Below are 25,793 nucleotides of genomic sequence, written 5' to 3' on the forward strand. Positions count from 1 at the left end.
CCATAACCACCACCATCACCACCATAACCACCACCATCATAACCACCACCATAACCACCACCACCATAACCACCACCATCACCACCACCACCACCATAACCACTACCACCATAACAACCACCACCACCGAGCTGTGCCGAGCGGTTCACTTGTGCGGCGATGTTTAAGGAGCGGTCGAGTGCGGCGACGTCGTTACAGACGAGGGCCTATTTCAGGACGGCTCGTAGAAGCAGCAGCAGCGGCGGCGGCGGCCGTGGTCGTCCCCGTCGCCACAATCACCAACACCGTCGTCACCGTCACCACAATCACCAACACCGTCGTCACCGTCGCCGCCGCCACCGCCACCAGGGATGCGTGGGCACCGACGGTGCGAGCGGCGGCGCTTGAGAGCTCCGCAACCGGCGGGATGCCGGCGGGGGGTGGCCGGGCGGCGGGGCCAACCGGCGGGTAACCACCAGGAGCTCCCCCCCCCGCTCGCTTGAGGCCGGGTCGACCTAGGGGAGGCCCGGGTGCCGTTCAGATAATCCCCGTCACTGTTACAGCGACGGATGAACTTCGACCTTTGAATTGATGCCGTGGTGCAGGAACGGTGCAGGAGGGGGGAGGAGAATGGGGAAGGAGGAGGGTGGGGGTGGTGGTGCAGGTGATGGGGGTTGGACGAGGTGGAGTAGATGGAGGTGCAGGAGGTGGGGTGGATGGAGGTGGAGTAGATGGAGGTAGAGTGGATGGAGGTGCAGGAGGTGGAGTGGATGGAGGTGGAGTGGATGGAGGTGGAGTAGATGGAGGTGGAGTGGATGGAGGTGGAGTCGATAGAGCTGCAGGAGGTGGAGTAGATGCAGGTGGAGTAGATGGAGGTGGAGTAGATGGAGTAGATGCAGGTGGAGTAGATTCAGGTGGAGTAGATGGAGGTGGAGTAGATGGAGGTGGAGTAGATGGAGGTGCAGTAGATGGAGGTGGAGTAGATGGAGGTGGAGTGGATGGAGGTGGAGTGGATGGAGGTGGAGTAGATGGAGGTGGAGTAGATGGAGGTGCAGGAGGTGGAGTAGATCGAGGTGGAGTAGATGGAGGTGCAGGAGGTGGAGTAGATGGAGGTGGAGTAGATGGAGATGGAGTAGATGGAGGTGGAGTGGATGGAGGTGGAGTAGATGGAGGTGGAGTAGATGGAGGTGGAGTAGATGCAGGTGGAGTAGATGGAGGTGGAGTGGATGCAGGTGGAGTAGATGGAGGTGGAGTAGATGCAGGTGGAGTAGATGGAGGTGGAGTGGATGGAGGTGGAGTAGATGGAGGTGAAGTAGATGCAGGTGGAGTAGATGGAGGTGGAGTGGATGGAGGTGGAGTAGATGGAAGTGGAGTAGATGCAGGTGGAGCGGATGGAGGTGGAGTAGATGGAGGTGGAGTTAATGGAGGTGGAGTAGATGGAGGTGGAGTGGATGGAGGTGGAGTAGATGGAGGTGGAGTAGATGCAGGTGGAGTAGATGGAGGTGGAGTGGATGGAGGTGGAGTAGATGGAGGTGGAGTAGATGCAGGTGGAGTAGATGCAGGTGGAGTGGATGGAGGTGGAGTAGATGGAGGTGCAGGAGGTGGAGTAGATGCAGGTGGAGTAGATGCAGGTGGAGTAGATGGAGGTGGAGTAGGTGCAGGTGGAGTTGATGCAGGTGGAGTAGATGGAGGTGGAGTAGATGCAAGTGGAGTAGATGGAGGTGGAGCGGATGGAGGTGGAGCGGATGGAGGTTCTGGTGTCTGTACGCCGGTCACCTTGGCGGTGCTGGCTCCCACGTGGGGGTTGGCAGAGCGCGTGTGGATCTCGCGCTTCTCCTGCTGCTGCTGCTGCCGCTGCCTGTAAATGTGGAGGCGGAGGTTTGGCCGCTGCTCTAACGACGGCACTACACGCACCTCTATGAGTCTCCATGAGTCTCTATGCGTCTCTATGTATCTCTATGAGTCTCTATGTATCTCTATGAGTCTCTCTGTATCTCTGAGTCTCTATGTATCTCTGGGTCTCTATGTATCTCTGAGTCTCTATGTATCTTTACGAGTACGTATCTCTATGAGTCTCTCTGTATCTCTATGCATCTCTATGTGTCTCTTATGTACCTCTATGAGTCTCTATGTATCTCTATGCGTCTCGATGTATCTCTACGAGTCTCTATGTATCTCTACGAGTCTCTATGCGTCTCTATGTATCTCTATGTATCTGTATCAGTCTCTCTGTATCTCTGAGTCTCTCTGTATCTCTGAGTCTCTATGTATCTCTACGAGTCTCTATGTAACTCTATTAGTCTCTCTATCTCTGAGTCTCTATGTATCTCTATGAGTCTCTATGTATCTCTATGAGTATGTATCTCTATGCGTCTCTATGTATCTCCATGAGTCTGTAAGTATATCTATGAGTCTATGTGTCTCTATGTATCTCCATGAGTCTATGTGTCTCTATGAGTCTCTATGCATCTCTATGTACCATAGAGACTCAGAGATACCTAGAGACTCATGGAGATACATAGAGACTCATGGAGATACATAGAGACTCATGGAGATACAGAGACTCCACACGACTACGGGGATTATCTATGCAACCTCCTGTAGACCAAGTGAGGTAGTCAACATCTCATAGCCACCGTGATGAGACACGTAGACTCCAAATATGCAGCAGCAGACATCGTCAGGATTGGTATCAAACCCACGACCTCCTGTACACCAGGCGAGGTAGTCAACATCTCATAGCCACCGTGATGATGATGACAGACGCAGACTCTAAATATACAGCAGCAGGCATCATCAGGATTGGTATCAAACCTACGACCTCCTGTACACCAGGCGAGGTAGTCAACATCTCATAGCCACCGTGGGTCCCATGAGTGTGAGGCGAGTCAAGAGCTGCAAGGCTGAACTTGTCCGTTCATCGACGTGGGATGGATGACGCCTCGCTTGGACGCTCTGTGGACGCTCACCATTCACCGCTCGACGCTCACCGCTCTCCACAGACTCGCAGAGCGAGTCGATGCCAATTACCGGTTCATTGCGGCCGTGGCGGTGGTGACGGTGGTGGTGGTGGCCGTGGCGACGGTGACGCCGGTGGCCGTGGCAGGGGTGATGGCGTCCGTGGCGACGGCGTTCCTGGCTTCGGTGACGTGCGTCGTCCACGCCGCTTCCTGCTCCAGCCGTCGCCACTTGGCTCGTCGATTTTGGAACCAACCCTTGACGAGGACCGCAATAACAAAATCATCCAGCGGTGTGCGTGGTGTCTGTGTGTGTCTACGTGTGTCTGTCTACGTGTGTGTGTGTGTGTCTACGTGTGTCTGTGTGTGTCTACGTGTGTCTGTGTGTGTCTGCGTGTGTCTGTCTGTGTCTGTGTGTCTACGTGTGTCCGGCAAAACAACCCCTTATCTCCTCGCGGTGCCGGACGGGCAACTCTGTCGTGGACAGTGCTGTGGGGGGAGGTCCAATTTTGATTGGCTCCTCCCCTCATGGCATATGTGTCCACCACAGGGGCTAAACGGGGGCTCTGGATGGGTGCGAGGGGCTGGTAACCCCTCCACCTTCAATTAATTACCACTAAACCACGAGTTAAACTGAAATATGTAACTAATAAGCTTGTGCCGGACGCCCCGGGGGGCCAGGCGTCTATGACGTCTCCTGACCAAACCCCAATTGGCGGAGCCAGGAGATTGAATATCTACCCTCGGGGCTCCTCCAGAAACAACGAAAAGCCACTACGGGTGGCCACGTGGAATGTTCGAATGCTCACTGCGGAGGAGAGGCTGCCACTCCTCTGTCGGGAGCTGGACCGGTACCGCCTGGATCTATGTGGCATTCAGGAGGTCCGGTGGACCGGCTCTGGCTCCTGCCACCATGAGGGGTGGACAGTCCTCTACTCGGGGCAGGAGACTGCCAACCAACAGGGAGTGGCTCTTCTTTTGAACAAAAGAATGAAGGGGGCGTGGGAGCGTGGCGGTGAGGTGTGGGAAGCTGTAAGCCCCAGGCTACTTTGGGCTCGCCTTCCCATCAACCGGAGGTGAGGAATGGTGGTCGTGGTTACTTATGCCCCCACCGAAGATGAACATCCGTGGAGGGATGCAGGCAAAGCCGATGAGTCAGATGCCTTAAATGACCTGTCACAGGTGCTGGCTAAAGTGGCCCCTCGGGATAGAGTCATCATGCTGGGTGACTTCAATGCCCGAGTTGGTAATGATACTGGCACCTGGTCTGGAGTGATTGGAAGGCATGGGCCAGATCAGCTCAATAACAACGGTAGGAGGCTGCTAGATTTTTGTGCAGCCCATGGACTTGTAATTACCAACACGCTGTTCCGGCATCGGCGCATCCACACAACATCATGGATGCATGCCGGGTCCAAGCAAGAACATCTGCTGGACTACATAGTGACGGACCAGCGGATGCGAGCCCATGTCCTTGACACCAGGACCTACCGTGGAGCTGATCTGCCCTCTGACCATCGACTAGTCATCTGTAAGATGCGCCTGCCATTCTTCCACTCCGGTGGTGGGTGTACACCCAGGACCACATTCCAACCTAATGTGGCCTGGTCTCAGTTATCTGATGAAAGTTGCAAGCGAGAATTTCATCATCGCTTGCGGCTGGGATTGACATCGTCCCCGACTCCTCCTGATGTCGAGGGTAAATGGGCGAGGTTTAGGAGTGTGACTCATGCAGCTGCAATGGCTGCTTTGGGTATGCGGTCCAGACCTCCCCAGAGACCCTGGCTGACAGAGGAGGTGTTCAGGATGGTTGAGAAAAAGCGACAGGCCCACTGTCATCGGCTACAGAATCCCACGTCAGAGAATGAGGAGGCTTACCGCAGCCTTCGCTCGGAGGTTCGGAGAGCCGTGAGGCGCTGCAAGGATGGGTGGTGGTTGCGGGTTGCTGAGGAGATGGAGTCTGCCTCAGTGGCCCGTGATCACAAATCTCTATTTAACTCCATCAAAAAAGTAACCTGCAGCGCCACACCTATTACCATCATTAGGGGAAAAAACGGTGATCCAATCTCCGACCCCCAGGAACAGGTTTGCAGATTTGCTGAGCATTTCTGTGAGGTCCTGGGGGATGGAAAATCCCTCAGCCAGGAAAACATCGTGGCACAAAGTGAGGATGACCCTGCTGAGGCTGCGGTGCCTCAAATATTGGAAGAAGTCACCCCCTGTGAGTGGCTGGCTGAGGTGCCATCTGTTGAGGAAGTACTGAAGGCAATCCGGAGTCTGAGACAGGAAAGGCAGTGGGCAGAGATGATCTCCCAAGCGAAATGCTGAGGGAGGGTGGCGTTTGTGCACAGACTGCCCTATATGACATCATAACAACGGTCTGGACCACTGGATGGGTTCCACAGGATTGGAAGGATGCCCTGGTGGTCCCCCTTTTTAAGAAGGGGGGACCGCACAGACTGTAACTACAGGGGCATCTCACTCCTCAGTGTGCCGGGAAAGGTCCTGGCAAGGATTATTCAGCATTGCCTTGCCAGTTACGCTGAGGAGAGGCTTGCGGAGCCCCAATGCGGTTTCAGGAAAGGGTGGTCCTGCACAGATGCCATATTTTCTGTCCGTCTGCTACAGCAGAGGTGTAGGGAATTCCAACAAGACCTACATCTCTGCTTTATTGACCTGGTCAAGGCCTATGATACCATCAGTAGGCCTGGGCTCTGGGTTGTTCTTCGTGCTTTTGGAGTACCTGACCCTCTGCTCATGATCATTAAGGACCTTCATGATGGTGAGCGGGCCCGGGTAAAACTATGTGGCCGGGAGTCAGAGCCATTCCCTGTACACCTTGGGGTGCGACAGGGATGTCCTCTGGCTCCCACATTGTTTAACATCTATTTTGACCACGTAGTTCGTGAAGCCTTCAATAGCTGTACCGGGGGAATCTCCATATGGTACAGATATAATGGGAGGCTGATCGATGCCCGGGTGCGGTCAAGGGATGGCTCCCTATTGCTCAACCACGTTATGTATGCTGATGATTTGGTAATAGCTGCTCATTCAGAGGAGTTGGAGACGCTGCTGCTGAGACTGGAGCGTGCCACTAAGAGGTGGGGCCTTACCATCAGCCCCACCAAAACTAAGCACCTGCCTGGGTATTTTGTACCATCGGACACTCCACCCCCACAACTCCCAATCGGTGATGGGGCAGTTGTGGAGAGAGTGGAGAATTTCCCATACCTGGGCAGTGTGCTTATGACCGGCTCAAGGTTAACAGCAGAGGTCTCACTCCGAATCAGTCGAGCGGCAATATCTTTTCATCGGTTGCGTAACGCTGTGTGGAAGCTACCTGGTCTGTCGCTCCGCACTAAGCTTCAGGTCTTCTCGGCCACGGTCATTCCCTCCCTTCTCTACGCTTGCGAAACATGGACCCCCCTAATGGAACATCTTCGCCGGTTAAAAACATTTAGGCTGGCCTGCCTACGATCCATCCTGGGTTTAACCAGACTGGATTGTGTGAGGAGCTCACAAATCCTTGAAAGATCTGGGCAAGGTCCCATCGGTGAGCTCCTCCGGCGGGCAAGGCTGCAATGGCTGGGTCATGTAGCCCGCATGCCCAGCCACCGCATGCCGAAACAGCTTTTGTTCGGCCGGATTGAGGGGGCTAAGTGGGCGCGGCACGGGCTAGAGAAGAGATGGAGTGATGTGGTACAGGAGGACGTGGAACTGAGTGGACTTGCCGATGACTGGTACCAGCGGTGTCAAGATCGGCCTCTGTGGAGGAGGCGCGTGAAGGACGCTACTGGGCAGTTGGAGGTAGTCGCCCTCCAACAACAACGGAGGGCGGAGGAGCGACGCTCACAACAACGAGCGGAGTGCCGGGTGGCTAAAGCACAGCAGGTTGGCACAGTAGGGGGCACAGGTGGTGCATCAGCCAGTCGTCTCAGTCAGTCGACCCGTGGCACCTGGGTCTGCCCCGTGACCTCCTGCCAGCGGGCGTTCGACACTTCACGTGGCCTCAGGGTGCACAAGCATCGTGGTGACGTCACCGGCACTTAGTGGAGAATGGCGGTTGTTGTTGTCTACATGTGTCTACGTGTCTGTGTGTGTCTGTGTGTCTACATGTCTGTGTGTGTCTACGTGTGTCTGTGTGTCTGTGTGTGTCTGTGTGTGTCTACGTGTGTCTGTGTGTCTGTGTTTGTGTGTGTCTACGTGTGTCTCCGTGTGTCTGTGTGTCTACGTGTAGATGGAGGTGGAGTAGATGGAGGTGGAGTGGATGGAGGTGGAGTAGATGGAGGTGGAGTAGATGGAGTAGATGCAGGTGGAGTAGATGCAGGTGGAGTAGATGGAGGTGGAGCGGATGGAGGTGGAGCGGATGGAGGTGGAGTAGATGGAGGTGGAGTAGATGGAGGTGGAGCGGATGGAGGTGGAGTAGATGCAGGTGGAGTAGATGCAGGTGGAGCGGATGGAGGTGGAGTAGATGGAGGTGGAGTAGATGGAGGTGCAGGAGGTGGAGTAGATGCAGGTGGAGTAGATGCAGGTGCAGTAGATGCAGGTGGAGTGGATGCAGGTGGAGTAGATAGAGGTGGAGTAGATGCAGGTGGAGTAGATGGAGGTGGAGCGGATGGAGGTTCTGGTGTCTGTACGCCGGTCACCTTGGCGGTGCTGGCTCCCACGTGGGGGTTGGAGGAGCGCGTGTGGATCTCGCGCTTCACCTGCTGCTGCTGCTGCCGCTGCCTGTAAATGTGGAGGCGGAGGTTTGGCCGCTGCTCTAACGAAGGCACTACACGCACCTCTATGAGTCTCCGTGAGTCTCTATGCGTCTCTATGTATCTCTATGAGTCTCTATGTATCTCTATGAGTCTCTTTGTATCTCTATGAGTCTCTCTGTATCTCTATGTATCTCTATGAGTCTCTCTGTATCTCTATGAGTCTCTATGTATCTCTATGAGTCTCTCTGTATCTGAGTCTCTATGTATCTTTACGAGTCTCTCTGCATCTCTATGTATCTCTATGCATCTCGATGTATCTCTATGAGTCTCTATCTATCTCTATGCGTCTCGATGTATCTCTACGAGTCTCTATGTATCTCTATGAGTCTCTATGCGTCTCTATGTATCTCTATGAGTCTCTCTGTATCTCTGAGTCTCTCTGTATCTCTGAGTCTCTATGTATCTCTACGAGTCTCTATGTATCTCTATGAGTCTCTCTGTATCTCTAAGTCTCTATGTATCTCTACGAGTCTCTATGTATCGCTATGAGTATGTATCTCTATGCGTCTCTATGTATCTCCATGAGTCTGTAAGTATATCTATGAGTCTATGTGTCTCTATGCGTCTCTATGTATCTCCATGAGTCTATGTGTCTCTATGAGTCTCTATGCATCTCTATGTACTATAGAGACTCATAGAGATACCTAGAGACTCATGGAGATAGAGACTCATAGAGATACATAGAGACTCATAGAGATACATAGAGACTCATGGAGATACAGAGACTCCACGCGACCATGGGGATTATCTATGCAACCTCCTGTAGACCAAGTGAGGTAGTCAATATCTCATAACCACCGTGATGAGACACGCAGACTCCAAATATGCAGCAGCAGACATCGTCAGGGTTGGTATCAAACCCACGACCTCCTGTACACCAGGCGAGGTAGTCAACATCTCATAGCCACCGTGATGATGATGACAGACGCAGACTCTAAATATACAGCAGCAGACATCGTCAGGATTGGTATCAAACCCACGACCTCCTGTACACCAGGCGAGGTAGTCAACATCTCATAGCCACCGTGATGATGACAGACGCAGACTCTAAATATACAGCAGCAGGCATCGTCAGGGTTGGTATCAAACCCACGACCTCCTGTAGACCAAGCGAGGTAGTCAACATATCATAGCCACCGTGATGATGATGATGATGACAGACGCAGACTCTAAATATACAGCAGCAGGCATCGTCAGGATTGGTATCAAACCCACGACCTCCTGTACACCAGGCGAGGTAGTCAACATCTCATAGCCACCGTGATGATGATGACAGACGCAGACTCTAAATATACAGCAGCAGGCATCGTCAGGATTGGTATCAAACCCACGACCTCCTGTACACCAGGCGAGGTAGTCAACATCTCATAGCCACCGTGATGATGATGACAGACGCCGACTCCAAATATACAGCAGCAGACATCGTCAGGATTGGTATTAAACCCACGACCTCCTGTACACCAGGCGAGGTAGTCAACATCTCATAGCCACCGTGATGATGACAGACGCAGACTCTAAATATACAGCAGCAGGCATCATCAGGGTTGGTATCAAACCCACGACCTCCTGTACACCAGGCGAGGTAGTCAACATCTCATAGCCACCGTGATGATGACAGACGCAGACTCTAAATATACAGCAGCAGGCATCATCAGGGTTGGTATCAAACCCACGACCTCCTGTACACCAGGCGAGGTAGTCAACATCTCATAGCCACCGTGGGTCCCATGAGTGTGAGGCGAGTCAAGAGCTGCAAGGCTGAACTTGTCCGTTCATCGACGTGGGATGGATGACGCCTCGCTTGGACGCTCTGTGGACGCTCACCATTCACCGCTCGACGCTCACCGCTCTCCGCAGACCCGCAGAGCGAGCCGATGTCAATTACCGGTTCATTGCGGCCGTGGCGGTGGTGACGGTGGTGGTGGTGGCCGTGGCGACGGTGACGCTGGTGGCCGTGGCGGGGGTGATGGCGTCCGTGGCGACGGCGTTCCTGGCTTCGGTGACGTGCGTCGTCCACGCCGCTTCCTGCTCCAGCCGTCGCCACTTGGCTCGTCGGTTTTGGAACCAATTCTTGACGAGAACCGCAATAACAAAATCATCCAGCGGCGTGCGTGGTGTCTGTGTGTGTCTACGTGTGTCTGTGTGTGTCTGCGTGTGTCTGTGTCTGTGTGTCTACGTGTGTCTCCGTGTGTCTACGTGTCTGTGTGTGTCTACGTGTCTCCGTGTCTACGTGTGTCTGTCTACGTGTGTCTGTGTGTTTGTGTGTCTACGTGTCTCCGTGTGTCTGTGTCTACGTGTGTCTGTGTGTGTCTACGTGTCTGTGTGTGTCTGCGTGTGTCTGTCTGTGTCTGTGTGTCTACGTGTGTCTACGTGTGTCTGTGTGTCTGTGTGTCTACATATGTCTGTGTGTCTACGTGTGTCTGTGTGTGTCTGTATGTGTCTGTGTGTGTGTGTCTACGTGTGTCTGTGTCTGTAGTGTAGCGGTTAGCGCGCTGCGCTATGAACCTGGCGACCCGGGTTCGATTCCCAACACCAGTGACGATTATCTGAACCGGTCCCGGGCCTCCCCTAGGTCGACTCAGCCTCAAATGAGTACCTGGAGCGGTGTGTAAACATCGCCACTAGGGAGACAAAGGCGGTCAGGTGTGGTGCTGGCCACCCACCCCCTCGTGTACTGTTCCGGCCTTCATAGGTGCTCGCTAACAGCACTTGCCCCTACAGTCTGTTAAGGCTATATGGGGGATCTTTGTGTGTGTCTACGTGTGTCTTCGTGTGTCTGTGTGTCTACGTGTCTGTGTCTACGTGTTTGTCTACGTGTGTCTGTGTGTGTCTACGTGTGTCTGTGTGTGCGATGGTCTAGCAACCAGACATGACCACCGTCTCCAGTAAGATCGGTCACTAAAGCCAACGACTACTTCTGCTCCTCCCACCCTAGCGTTGAGGTTACCACCACGTGGTTGGTGGGGGGGGGGGACTTACCTTGACCTTCCACACCGAGATGTTGGTGGCAAGAGCGAGCATGAGCTGTCGATGTGGGTCCGGGTAGGGCTCGTCCACGAATGCCTCCTCCAGCCGGGCAAGCTGAGCTGCGCTCCGTCAGGGGTTTAGACCGTTAAAATCTCTTCCCGTCCGGGACATCGTAAAAAAAAAAATCACGCGGGAGATTTGGTTTAGAGCGCAGGGGCGAGAGTCTCGGTCGCCCGTCGAGTTTGTCAGTGGCCGACGACGAGCAAGATGGGGGGGGGACGCGGGGTGCGGAGGTTGGGAAGGGGTGGTGGGGGAGGGTGGTGATAGGGAGAGGGGTGAGGCGAGGTGGATGGTGGGGGAGGGTGGTGAGGGTGGGTGGTGGAATCAACTGAATCAATTGTGAATTGTCCTCGCCAATTCAGCATCAGAATATCCATACTTCAGCAGCGGAAGGGGGAAGCCGAAGAGCTGTGAAGCTCTTAGTGCATCACAGATGTCCAGTAGTAGGGGCCATGGGGTAAGAACGTTACAACAGAGACAAATATCCCCCGCCTGTGGCAGACTTAGGGGCGAGTGCTGGTAGTGGCGAGTAGCAGCACCCATGAAGGGCGGCACGACACAGCAGAGGGTGGATGGCTCACACCACCACGCCTTAGTCTCCCCGGCAGCAACGTTCACTACATACCGCCGCACCAGGTACTCATTTGAGGCTGAATCGACCTAGGGGATGCCCGTTGACCGGTTCAGACAATCGTCACCCGGTGGCGTTGGTGGCCGTGAGCAGGAATCAAAACCCCGGCTCGCCGGGTCGCTAGTGCAGCGAAGCGCCGAACCGTTACCACGCCACAACAACTACGGCGACGAGGCAGCGACACGCAAACAGGACGGGAGTGCAGCGTGTGTGGCACGGGTGGCCACGTCGCTCAGCGGTAGCAACGTCGCGCCAACGACGGGGTCGGGGAATCGGAATCTTTAAGCCGCGGCAGGAGGAATCCAAAGGGCCGCAAAGTGCTTCGCGCGTCACGGATGTCCAGCTTTTTAAGTGATGAAATTAAATATTTTTTTTGCATTTATATATATACCGGGGACTACCTCTACTTACGAATGAGTCAGGTTCCAGAGATCTGTGTTCGTAAGTCGATTTATCCAACTTTACTCCTCTAGATTTGTACGGCATGTACATCTACATCTGCGGAACGTGAAGAACCAGTGGCATCTACATCTGCAGAACGTGAAGAACCAACATATTTAATTTCATCACAGTACTACTATACATGACACTACTATACACACTACGCTACTATATACTACATTACTATATACACTACACTACGATACACACTACACTACTATATACATCACTACTATACATATTACAATACTATATACACTACTATACACACTACACTACCATAGACACTATACTACTATACACACGACGCTACTATATACATTACTATTTACACTACACTACTATATACACAACATTACTATACATATTACAATATTATAAACACTACTATTCACACTACACGACTATACACACTACACTATACAGGGACTTACCTCTACTTACGAACGAGTTAGGTTCCAGAGGGTCTGTGTTCGTAGATGTAGATGCCACTGGTTGTTCACGTTATGCAGCTGTAGATGTCACTGGTTCTTCACGTTCTGCAGATGTAGATGCCACTGGTTGTAGGAAACATGATGCCTTGAATAAAGGTGTCAGTTTTTGTGCCAGTTAAAAGGGTAAAACCTATTCCTATATCTTGCTACTGGCAAAGGAGGTCTCATAATGTAAATGCTCACCCCGAGCCCTCAATACTCTTGATAGTGCGCTGTTTCTGAGTTGTACGCCTTTTGGCGTCTTCTGGTCCAACACCAATGGAGACTAGGCTCTAAGAAAAGCCGTCTCGGGTGTGGACCAATCAAATTCAAGGACAGTGCATATTATTATCAGAGTTGTCTTTTTTGTTTGCATGTTGACTGCTTGTGTTGTGGTTATTGCAAACATGATGCCTTGAATAAAGGTGTCAGTTTTTGTGCCAGTTAAAAGGGTAAAACCTATTTCTATATCTTGTTACTGGCAAAGGAGGTCTCATGCCACTGGTTGTTCACATTCTGCAGATGAAGATGTCATTGGTTCTTCGCGTTCTGCAGATGTAGATACCACTGGTTCTTAACGTTCTGCAGATGTAGATGCCACTGGTTCTTCGTGTTCTGCAGATGTAGATGCGAATGGTTCTTCATATTCTACATATGTAGATGCCAATGGTTCTTCATATTCTAAAGATGTAGATGTCACTGGTTCTTCACGTTCTGCAGATGTAGATGCCATTGGTTCTTCGCGTTCTGCAGATGTAGATACCACTGGTTCTTAACGTTCTGCAGATGTAGATGCCACTGGTTCTTCGTGTTCTGCAGATGTAGATGCGAATGGTTCTTCATATTCTACATATGTAGATGCCAATGGTTCTTCATATTCTAAAGATGTAGATGCCACTGGTTCTTCACGTTCTGCAGATGTAGATGCCACTGGTTCTTCACGTTCTGCAGATGTAGATGCCACTGATTCTTCACGTTCTGCAGATGTAGATGCCACTGGTTCTTCATGTTCTACAGATGTAGATGCCACTGGATCTTCATGTTCTGCAGATGTAGATGCCATTGGTTCTTCACGTTCTGCAGATGTAGATGCTACTGGTTCTTCACGTTCTAGAGATGTAGATGCCACTGTTTCTTCACGTTCTGCAGATGTAGATGCCACTGGTTCTTCACGTTCTGCAGATGTAGATACCACTGGTTCTTAACGTTCTGCAGATGTAGATGCCACTGGTTCTTCGTGTTCTGCAGATGTAGATGCCAATGGTTCTTCATATTCTAAAGATGTAGATGCCACTGGTTCTTCACGTTCTGCAGATGTAGATGCCACTGGTTCTTCACGTTCTGCAGATGTAGATGCCACTGATTCTTCACGTTCTGCAGATGTAGATGCCACTGGTTCTTCATGTTCTACAGATGTAGATGCCACTGGTTCTTCATGTTCTGCAGATGTAGATGCCATTGGTTCTTCACGTTCTGCAGATGTAGATGCTACTGGTTCTTCACGTTCTAGAGATGTAGATGCCACTGTTTCTTCACGTTCTGCAGATGTAGATGCCACTGGTTCTTCACGTTCTGCAGATGTAGATGCCAATGGTTCTTCACGTTCTGCAGATGTAGATGCCACTGGTTCTTCACGTTCTGCAGATGTACATGCCACTGGTTCTTCATGTTCTGTAGATGTAGATGCCACTGGTTCTTCACGTTCTACAGATTAGATGCCACTCGTTCTACATTTTCTGTAGATGTAGATCCCACTGGTTCTACATGTTCTGTAGATGTAGATGCCACTGATTCTTCACGTTCTACAGATGTAGATGCCACTGGATCTTCACGTTTTGTAGATGTAGATGCCACTGGTCTTCGTGTTCTACAGATGTAGATGCCACTGGTTCATCACGTTCTGCAGATGTAGATGCCACTGGTTTTTCATGTTCTGCAGCTGTAGATGCCACTGCTTATTCACGTTCTACTGATGTGGATGCCACTGGTTCTTTACGTTCGGCAGATGTAGATGCCAATGGTTCTTCACGTTCTGCAGATGTAGATGCCACTGGTTCTTCATATTCTATAGATGTAGATGCCACTGGTTCTTCACGTTCTGCAGATGTAGATGCCACTGGTTCTTCATGTTCTGCAGATGTAGATGACACTGGTTCTTCACGTTTTGCAGATGTAGATGCCACTGGTTCTTTATATTCTACAGATGTAGATGCCACTGGTTCTTCACATTCTGCAGATGTAGATGTCACTGGTTCTTCACGTTCTGCAGATGTAGATGCCACTGGTTCTACATGTTCTGCAGATGTAGATGCCACTGGTTTTTCATGTTCTGCAGCTGTAGATGCCACTGCTTATTCACGTTCTACTGATGTGGATGCCACTGGTTCTTTACGTTCGGCAGATGTAGATGCCAATGGTTCTTCACGTTCTGCAGATGTAGATGCCACTGGTTCTTCATATTCTATAGATGTAGATGCCACTGGTTCTTCACGTTCTGCAGATGTAGATGCCACTGGTTCTTCATGTTCTGCAGATGTAGATGACACTGGTTCTTCACGTTCTGCAGATGTAGATGCCACTGATTCTTCATGTTCTGCAGATGTAGATGACACTGGTTCTTCACGTTTTGCAGATGTAGATGCCACTGGTTCTTTATATTCTACAGATGTAGATGCCACTGGTTCTTCACATTCTGCAGATGTAGATGCCACTGGTTCTTCACGTTCTGCAGATGTAGATGCCACTGGTTCTACATGTTCTGCAGATGTAGATGCCACTGGTTCTTCATGTTCTGCAGATGTAGATGCCACTGGTTCTTCACGTTCTGCAGATGTAGATGCCACTGGTTCTTCACGTTCTGCAGATGTAGATGCCACTGGTTCTTCACGTTCTGCAGATGTAGATGCCACTGGTTCTTCATATTCTACAGATGTAGATGCCACTGGTTCTTCACGTTCTGCAGATGTAGATGCCACTGCTTCTTCATAGTCTACAGATGTAGATGCCACTGGTTCTTCACGTTCTGCAGATGTAGATGCCACTGATCCTACATGTTCTGCAGCTGTAGATGCCACTGGTTCTTCACGTTCTGCAGATGTAGATGCCACTGGTTCATCACGTTCTGCAGATGTAGATGCCACTGGTTCACGTTCCTCATATGTAGATGCCACTGGTTCTTCACGTTCTGCAGATGTAGATGCCAATGGTTTTTCCTGTTCTGCAGCTGTAGATGCCACTGGTTATTCACGTTCTACTGATGTGGATGCCACTGGTTCTTAACGTTCAGCAGATGTAGATTCCAATGGTTCTTCACGTTCTGCAGATGTAGATACCAATGGTTCTTCATGTTCTGCAAATGTAGATGCCACTGGTTCTTCATTTTCTATATATGTAGATGCCACTGGTTTTACATGTTCTACAGATGTAGATGTCACTGGTTATTCACGTTCAACAGATGTACAGTGAGGGAAAAAAGTATTTGATTCCCTGCTGATTTTGTACCTTTGCCCACTAACAAAGAAATGATCAGTCTATAATTTTAATGGTAGGTTTATTTGAACAGTGAGAGACAGAATAACAAAAAACTCCGAAAAACGCACGTCAAAAATGTTATAAATTGATTTGTATTTTAATGAGGGAAATAAGTATTTGACCCCTCTGCAAAACATGATTTAGTACTTGGTGGCAAAACCCTTGTTGGCAATCACAGAGGTCAGACGTTTCTTGTAGTTGGCCACCACGTTTGCACACATCTCAGGAGGGATTTTGTCCCACTCCTCTTTGCAGATCTTCTCCAAGTCATTAAGGTTTCGAGGCTGACGTTTGGAAACTCGAACCTTCAGCTCCCTCCACAGATTTCCTATGGGATTAAGGTCTGGAGACTGGCTAGGCCACTCCAGGACCTTAATGTGCTTCTTCTTGAGCCACTCCTTTGTTGCCTTGGCCGTGTGTTTTGGGTCATTGTCATGCTGGAATACCAATCCACGACCCATTTTCAATGCTCTGGCTGAGGGAACGAGGTTCTCACCCAAGATTTGACGGTACATGGCCCCGTCCATCGTTCCTTTGATGTGGTGAAGTTGTCCTGTCCCCTTAGCAGAAAAACACCCCCAAAGCATAATGTTTCCACCTCCATGTTTGACGGTGGGGATGGTGTTCTTGGGGTCATAGGCAGCATTCCTCCTCCTCCAAACACGGCGAGTTGAGTTGATGCCAAAGAGCTCCATTTTGGTCTCATCTGACCACAACACTTTCACCCAGTTGTCCTCTGAATGATTCAGATGTTCATTGGCAAACTTTCTTGAGCAGGGGGACCTTGCGGGTGCTGCAGGATTTCAGTCCTTCACGACATAGTGTGTTACCAATTGTTTTCTTAGTGACTATGGTCCCAGCTGCCTTGAGATCATTGACAATATCCTCCTGTGTAGTTCTGGGATGATTCCTCACCGTTCTCATGATCATTGCAACTCCACGAGGTGAGATCTTGCATGGAGCCCCAGGCCGAGGGAGATTGACAGATCTTTTGTGTTTCTTCCATTTGTGAATAATCACACCAACTGTTGTCACCTTCTCACCAAGCTGCTTGGCAATGGTCTTGTAGCCCATTCCAGCCTTGTGTAGGTCTGCAATCGTGTCCCTGACATCCTTGGAGAGCTCTTTGGTCTTGGCCATGGTGGAGAGTTTGGAATCTGATTGATTGATTGCTTCTGTGGACAGGTGTGCTCCTAATCTCAGCTCGTTACCTGTATAAAAGACACCTGGGAGCCAGAAATCTTTCTGCTTGAGAGGGGGTCAAATACTTATTTCCCTCATTAAAATGCAAATCAATTTATAACATTTTTGACATGCGTTTTTCTGCATTTTGTTGTTGTTATTCTGTCTCTCACTGTTCAAATAAACCTAGCATTAAAATTATAGACTGATCATTTCTTTGTCAGTGGGCAAACGTACAAAATCAGCAGGGGATCAAATACTTTTTTTCCCTCGCTGTAGATGCCACCACCACCATCTGTTGCGCGCCGGTTGAACTTACGACTCTCGGTACGAGCAGCTGCAAGTGGACATACGGACCAGGTTTGTTCGCATCTCTGAAAGTTCGTAAGTCGAATGTTCATAAGTAAGGAAGTCCCTGTAGTAATGTTCGTACATAGAGTACATGCTGTGATGTCCGTAGGTAGGGGAATCCACGTCGTAGCGCTCTTAAGTATGGGAATCTCTGAAGTAATGTTCGTAAGTAGGGGCGTCTCTATAGTAATGCTTGTAAACAGGGGCGTCTTGCGGTAATGTAAGGGAATCCCTGCAGCAGTGATAGTAAATAGAAGAATCCCTCTGGCGATGCTCATAAGGGAGTATCTGCGGTAATGATTGTAAGTAGGGAAGTCCTCGCAGTAACGTTCATAAGTAGGGGATTATCTGAAGTGATGTTTGTAAGTAGAGGAGTTCCCTGCCTTGGTGATTGGCTTCACTTCTCCTCCATCTTGCACCCCGAGTCAAACGGAAACCGCCAAAACAACTGACGCCGTCGCTGCGACCGCTACCGTCACCGTGTACACATACGCCGAGTGAAGACGCTCCTGGCTCGCTGTTTCCTCTCCTTGGGCGGCTCCGCGGCCTCGGCTGCAACCTCCCCAGAGCCTCGGCGGGGACTGTCATCCGCAGGCCGCCCCCCGGCGTGCGTCCCCGGATGGCTCGGGGGCGCGGGGGGGAGACCGGCCGGCACCGGCGGCGGCTGGCCCCGTGCCGCCCGGCACGACTCCTCCCAAAGCCGCCGGCGCTGCCGGCCGGCGTCGGGCGAGCGCCACGAGGAGGAGGCGGCGGCGGCCTCCGCGTCGTCGAATCGTGAGAGACCGCACCCCGCCGGGCCGACGGGAAGAAACGCGCCCCACGGGTTCCGCACGATTTGACGGACGCCGCCGACGAGAGGCCGCGCCGGCTCCGAGCTCGCGCCAGGGTGGACCGGCGGAGCTCCGCCTCGGCTCGCGAGCTCCGCAGCGGAGGCCCGGCCGGCGTCCCGTCGCGGCCCCCCAAGGTTCCGCCGAGGGGGAGGTCGGCCCGCCGCTCGCGTCCCCGCGCCCGAGGCGGCGGCCGCGAGACGACAAGCGCCGCCGACCCCGGCCCCGACCCCGGCCTCCTCCTCGGCGTGGGCGTCCCCCCCGCGGAAAGAGGTGCCCCGCCGAGCGTCCTCAAACGGCTCGCCCGGAGCGCCGGGGCCGCAGGGAGACGCGGCCGCGACCTCCCCGGGGCTATCGTCGTCGTCCCCGCCGCCGCCGCCACGCCAGGCGTTTTCTATCAGCTTGAAAATAACGAGATCCGACTCTGTCCAGGAGGAGCCCCCTCGGGTCACGTCGTCGATGGCCTCCGAGGGGAGACCTCCGAGAGTCGACGACGTCGAAGTGGAGGCGGTGGAGGAGGTCACGGCGGAGGCGACGTCAAAGATCCGTTCCCAGGGGTCCCCTCCGTCGGAACACGGCAAAGCCTCGTCTCCAATCGACTCCATGGGAGAGCACTTGTAGCCTACGTCCTCCACCTCGTCTAACTCATCACACGGGACACGCTCCCCCACCTCGTCTAACTCATCACACGGGACACGCTCCCCCACCTCGTCTAACTCATCACACGGGACACACTCCCCCACCTTGTCAAACTCATCCCACAAGACACGCTCCCCCACCTTGGCAAACTCATCCCACAGGATACGCTGCACTTCATCTTCCACCTCGTCTAACTCATCCCACGGGACACGCTCCCCCACCTCGTCTAATTCATCACATGGGACACGCTCCCCCACCTCGTCTAACTCATCACACGGGACACGCTCCCCCACCTTGTCTAACTCATCACGCGGGACACGCTCCTCCACCTTGTCAAACTCATCCCACGGGACACGCTCCCCCACCTTGTCAAACTCATCCCACAGGATACGCTGCACTTCAGCTTCCACCTCGTCTAACTCATCCCACGGGACACGCTCCCCCACCTCGTCTAACTCATCACATGGGACACGCTCCCCCACCTTGTCAAACGCATCCCACAGGACACGCTCCCCCACCTCGTCTAACTCATCACACAGGACACGCTGCACCTCATCGTCCAGCTTGTCGAACTCATCCCATGAGGCACACTCCAGCTTGTCTAACTCATCCCACGGGTCACGTTCCACCTGCTGTCCCTCCTCCTTTTCCTCCACCTCTTCCTCCTCCACCTCCTCCTCTTTCTCCTCCACCACCACACAAAGCCCTTCCAAGGTAACGCTCCGCTGGGCTAAGTGGAGCTGGGTGTGAGCGCCGCCGCCGACGTGGTGAGTCTCCACGTCGTCTGGAAGATCCATTGCTTCAACATTCACGGCATTCTCTTTCCTGGGGGGCGGGGGGTTTGTTTAAAATAAAATATAAGAGTTATTATCATACTCTTGGTAAAGTCATGTAGGTAAAAAATAAAACAACAAAAATCACGACGTTTCGGCCACAACACAAGCAGCCTTCATCAGGTGAAGGGACCAGACTTTCTCGAGGACAGCGCTGGAGTGAAACACAGCCACGCTCAGACCGTGACCTTTAAGCTGCGTGAGAGTAATTAAGGTGCCTTGTCATTATCTGTATCGTTATAATATCTTTATCACGATTATCCGTATTATCAGTATCTGTATCATTGTCATTATCTGTATCATTATAATATCTTTATCACAATTATCCATATTATCAGTATCCGTATCAGTCATTATCTGTATCGTTATAATATTTTTATCACGATTGTCTGTATTATCAGTATCCGTATCATTGTCATTATCTATATCGTTATATCTTTATCACGATTGTCCGTATTATCAGTATCCGTATCATTGTCATTATCTGTATCGTTATAATATCTTTATCACGATTATCCGTATTATCAGTATCCGTATCATTGTCATTATCTGTTTTGTTATAATATATTTATCACGATCATCCGTATTATCAGTATCCGTATCATTGCTATCATCATTACGATTATCATAAATTGTTAAAATTATCCTTGTTATCCTTATTGTTCATTATTGTTAATGTTATCATTGTTACCATTATTGTTCTTAATCTGTCATGATAATTATCATTATTAAACGAGGTCATTTAATATTCTTGGGTCTTTCGGTAAAGTCACTTAGATAGGTTCAAAGAAAATAACAAAAAAATGTTTTGTGTTAAAAAAATATTTTTGTTATTTCAAAATCAGTGAAGTTGTTAACAACACTTTAGGTGGGTAAACAAATTAAAGATTAAAGATGAATCTTGGAAAACATAAACCAAATAATGATTATTAGAGTTAAGCCAAGGGTCACCCAGAGGAGATGGAGCGTGATGGGTTGATCACGGGACCGAGAGAAAAGGATTCCATAGAGGAAGCCTATCGGCCGCCTTTTTTCCCAGCCACATGCAGTAGCAATAAAACGACAAAGGGAGAGAACACGACTCCCACCGAGATAGACAAAGGCGACACCCGACCGCGAAGGAAGGAGCCAGGCCTTGATGAGACATCTCATCACCACAATAAAATAGAACAAACACACATACATCAGACGAAATAGGACAAAACTCAGCAACAAGAATAAGTCTTCTTTGGTTCTTTCGGTAAAGTCACGTAGAATGAGAATAAAACAATAAATTAATAAAATAAAATAACACAATAAAATTCTCACGACGTTTCGGCCACAACACAAGTGGCCTTCATCAGGTGAAGGGACGAGACTGTCTCGAGGACAGCACTGGAGCGAACACAGCCAAGCTCAGACCGCGACCTTTAAGCTGTGTGAGAAGAAACAGAGCGCCTTGACAAAGGAATTAGCATTTGGTATTACCTTAGAGTCGCGGCATCTCTTCAGAAAGGTGAGAGACTCGATTAGTTGAGCCATCTTATCCCGGAGTCTGTTGAATGATCTTAAGGTTATGTGGAATCCCTCCCCGTAGAGGCGGTTAAATTTCGATTTAAAGCTGCGACTCTAAGGTAATACCAAATGCTAATTCCTTTGTCAAGGCGCTCTGTTTCTTCTCACACAGCTTAAAGGTCGCGGTCTGAGCTTGGCTGTGTTCGCTCCAGCGCTGTCCTCCAGACAGTCTCGTCCCTTCACCTGATGAAGGCCACTTGTGTTGTGGCCGAAACGTCGTGAGAATTTTATTGTGTTATTTTATTTTATTAATTTATTATTTTATTCTCATTCTACGTGACTTTACCGAAAGAACCAAAGAAGATGAATCCTTGCAGTCACGAAAGCTTTAAAGAATAAGTTGACATTATAGGAATCTACACACTCGCTACGATAAAAAAACAGACTACAATCTACATAGTGGGTATTACTTCTCGTACATAATACTGATACTAACGTTATTCACCTTAAATTACACTACATCTTGCCATTTACGTGACTTTACAAAAACCATAGAAATTAATTCCAGCAGTCAAGAAGCTTAACCGAAACTAAGTTATACCTCTAAAACTGAGGACACCAATAAATTACTCTAGTATAACAGCACGGGTCCGCGGATACTGACAGGGGGACGAAATAAAAAAAAAACCCTAAGAAATACGTGGTGATTACAATGTTAAATCACAAATCTTGGGAAACATTAACCAAATAATAATTATGCAGTATTAAACCGAGGGTTATCCAGAAAAGATGAGGCGAAATAAGTCACACACAACCAAGATAAACTGTATCCCATAGGAAAAGACCCTCCCAACCGTCTTTGTCTTCCCGCAGCACGGCATAGCAAAGAATGTAACGCCCAGAGCGAGGGAAATTACTCTTGTATTGCAGGGGGGCATCTGTGTTCCACAGATGAAAAGATGGCTTGGGGAGAGACACAGATGGCTTAATAAATGACACACACACGGACACACATACAACTCCCCCCCCACAACACAGAGCGAGATCATAGAAAGTTCCGGTCCTTTGTGAGAAGGCGAGTAGAGAAAGAAATTTTGGTATAAAAAGAGAGACACGGGCCATACATTGCAACACAGCTACCAGCGGCAGAAGACGGCGGTCATCAGCTACCGAAGATGACCAGCTACCGAAGATAACAGCCAGCCACCGACGCAGGAGATCACCGCCGACGCAGAAGAAGACTCCGCAACTCATCCAGGATGGTGAGGCTCGCCGAGTAGCGACATGCTACGCCGTGCGAATTCAGCGCCGTCCGAAGAAGTATCGCTTGAAAATCATTCTGCTCTGGGCGTCGACTCACAAGAGCCACTGCAGTTCGAGCTAAGCTGACCAGAATTCCAGCGTCATCCATCGACGAACAAAAGCATCGTTCGTCGCCAGAGAGCCGGAGCCGGCGCGCACCAAGCAAGGGTGTCAGCTGCCAGCGGAAGAGCTGTGGGTGCTACCTGACGACGGGGTCATCGCGTCGTGCCGACTCTTCGGACTGGCTGCGGACCGAACTCCGGCCGCCCGTGTGAGAGGAGAACCCAGCTATCCGTATGACATGCACGCCGCCACGCATTGCAACGCATCACCTGGCATCTGCTTGACACAAATAATTGATCAACAACACATCCCCACTCAACCCATACCATGCCCACTCAACACATATACACGAATCATTACTAAGAAGACTCATGATAAGTGCGTCAAGTATCAACTGATAACGAAGAACACGGTTGCCATTGGGTTACGGGGAAACGGTCGTGTAGAAGTATTTTTAGTAGTTATGTTTCTTTTTGATTTGCATAAATATTATCAACGAATTCATTGATGAAAACTAAACGTTTAAAAACATAAGTTACGAATTCACACACTCACAGGGAGAACACTGCGTTGAAATCTTCCTTTGATCACAGAATCTGGCCCGTGAATGTATTGAAACCTCAGCCAATTAATGAGTATTTGCTGAAGCAGGCCTACTGCTGCACACCATGGTTTCAACATTTCGTTAACTTACGTAATCTTGCCCATGGATTCATTGCCGTATACGTTTTGCCTTCGGGATAAGTTTCTTTATTGCCTTCGTGTGAATGTCGTTGCATGAATTTTTTAAGGACTTTTATTCCTTTTGATTTAAAGCTTTCGTGACTGCAGTAATTCATATTCTTAGTTCTTTCGGTAAAGTCAGGTTGAAGGGAAACAATAAAATAATAAAATATATATAAAACAATAAAAATTCTCACGACGTTTGTGTTATGGTGGAAACGTCGTGAGAATTTTTATTGTTTTATATGTTTTATTGTTGCCCTTCAACGTGACTTTACCGAAAGAGCTAAGAAGGACTTTTATTCCTATTTGCCGTATATGCTCGTGTTACTCTGATGAAGCAATCGTTTGTTCCGGTACCCAGTAAACAAACGTGATCATTGAGGGTTAAATGTATGAATCCATGAAGCCTTAGCCAATTGATGAGTATTTGCTGAAGCAGGCGTACTGCCACACACCCTTGTTCCAAGACATTTCGCAATTACGTAATCTTGCTCATGAATTAATTACCGTGTACTTTGCCTTCAGGACATGTTTCTTTATTGCCTTCGTATGAATATCGTTGCACGAATTTTTAAGGAGTTTTGTTCCCTATCGCCGTATATGATCGTGTTACTCTGAGGAAGTAATCAATTGTTCTGGTACCCAGTTAACAAACGTGATTATTGAGGGTTAAATGTATGGATCAATGAGGGGAACATCTCCTGGAATACTGTGTTGACAATTTCAAGCATAAGAATTCGCATATTAGAGTGTTAAAGTTTTGTTTAGAAATTAAAATTGCTTAACACAGCAGTGTTTGAGTGTTTATTTCCTAAGTTAATTCTTAATTACAAGAACTGTATCCTGCGGTGAGATTTGAATTTGGAGACCTGAGATAACACACTAATACATAATCAGTAAATGTTAAAGCGAGAATAATTGTATCATAGCGATCGATAATACGAACCTAGACAACAAAGCCGAGCTCAATCTGGCATACTTACAGCACACCTGCATAACTTCATACAATTAATTGTATGATGCCGATTGATGATACGACCCTGGGCAACGAAGCTAAGCCTAATTATCATAACTGTATACATTAGCATAATAGCATGCGTTCGCATAAATTAATACGTCATATCTCCACTTAGCATAATTTATGCACATAATTGAAACATTAACATAACTTTGGATAATTACGCATAAAATTAAATTAAATTTTATTATTTACATCAACATTTTCATACAATAATCCTCAAATTAGTAAAAAAAAATGCACTTACAGTTTAAGGGGTGACTGAAGATTTGCCATCTAACGATCTCTGTATAATTAAATTATTAAACACCTTAGGTGGGTGAACAAATTAAAGATTAAACCTTTAGGCCTAAGGCTTGAGGCCTACTAACATGTTACTAGGCGAAGCTTTCGGCGTGAGAATCCTCTAATTAGTTAAAAATGCACTTACAGTTTAAGGGGTGACTGAAGATTTGCCATCTCACGATCTCTGTAAAATTTAATTATTAAACATCTTAGGTGGGTAAGTAAATTAAAGATTAAACCTTTAGGCCTAAGGCTTGAGGCCTACTAACCTGTTACTAGGCGAAGCCTTCGGCGTGAGAATCCTCTAATTAGTTAAAAATGCACTTACAGATTAAGGGGTGACTGAAGATTTGCCATCTAACGATCTCTGTATAATTAAATTATTAAACACCTTAGGTGGGTGAACAAATTAAAGATTAAACCTTTAGGCCTAAGGCTTGAGGCCTACTAACCTGTTACTAGGCGAAGCCTGAATCCTCAATTACGTTTAACTTATAGGTTAAGGATGTTTCATGAGAACATTTATTACCGGAAGAAATCCGATTATCTATGAAGCTCTTCACCGCCGCACATACACAAAGACACATTTAAACGATTCTTACTTTTTTGGGTGACGATATTCCCCCACGTGCTAAGAGACTCTCTCGCTCCTCCCAAGGCTCTCAGCTCAACGTCGCCTTTCCCAAGACGCCGATTCTGCCGAGTCGAGCAGAGAACTTTAAACTCCTTCACCACGTCCGAGGGGATCAATAACCAACAACCCCCTCAACGTAAAACTTGTTTACAAAACATCGGGCGGTCACCCGTGGAGAACTTTAAACTCCTTCACCACGTCCGAGGGGATCAATAACCAACAACCCCCTCAACGTAAAACTTGTTTACAAAACATCGGGCGGTCACCCGTGGAGAACTTTAAACTCCTTCACCACGTCCGAGGGGATCAATAACCAACAACCCCCTCAACGTAAAACTTGTTTACAAAACATCGGGCGGTCACCCGTGGAGAACTTTAAACTCCTTCACCACGTCCGAGGGGATCAATAACCAATAACCCCCTCAACGTAAAACTTGTTTACAAAACATCGGGCGGTCACCCGTGGAGAACTTTAAACTCCTTCACCACGTCCGAGGGGATCAATAACCAACAACCCCCTCAACGCAAAACTTGTTTACAAAACATCGGGCGGTCACCCGTGGGTCAACCCATGTTGAATGGAGGTGGTGGGGGGGTAGGGGTGTAACCCCGTTTACAATCATCCTTGTCAGTAATA

General features: G+C 49.4%; 1 protein-coding gene across 1 annotated transcript; it reads right to left on the reverse strand.

The window, feature by feature from the left end:
• Positions 1–25,579, reverse strand: LOC142918231 (uncharacterized). Its single transcript, XM_076062368.1, has 8 exons — positions 25,125–25,579; positions 17,828–19,626; positions 10,679–10,785; positions 9,585–9,769; positions 7,583–7,664; positions 3,010–3,194; positions 1,756–1,837; positions 1–494 (listed from the first exon to the last, which is right to left on the reverse strand). The coding sequence occupies exons 2-8, from the start codon at positions 19,596–19,598 to the stop codon at positions 321–323; spliced, it is 2,586 nt and encodes an 861-aa protein (XP_075918483.1). The 5' UTR covers positions 19,599–19,626; positions 25,125–25,579; the 3' UTR covers positions 1–320.
• Positions 25,580–25,793: the final 214 nt, after the last annotated feature.

Source organism: Petromyzon marinus, unplaced genomic scaffold (assembly GCF_048934315.1).
Source record: "Petromyzon marinus isolate PM22_M1 ecotype Great Lakes invasive population unplaced genomic scaffold, UKy_Petmar_22M1.pri1.0 PM_G_Scaffold_58, whole genome shotgun sequence".
Classification (NCBI taxonomy): Eukaryota; Metazoa; Chordata; class Hyperoartia; order Petromyzontiformes; family Petromyzontidae; genus Petromyzon; species Petromyzon marinus.

Bases quoted from the DNA above. Each gene is read 5' to 3' on its own strand.
- LOC142918231 (XM_076062368.1), bottom strand. From the start codon at position 19,598: ATGGATCTTCCAGACGACGTGGAGACTCACCACGTCGGCGGCGGCGCT. The intron at 10,786-17,827 runs GTATGTGTACAC...GACGGAGCGCAG, and splicing joins CAGGAGCGTCTTCACTCGGC to CTCAGCTTGCCCGGCTGGAG. The intron at 9,770-10,678 runs GTAAGTCCCCCC...GTTCTCGTCAAG, and splicing joins TCTCGGTGTGGAAGGTCAAG to AATTGGTTCCAAAACCGACG.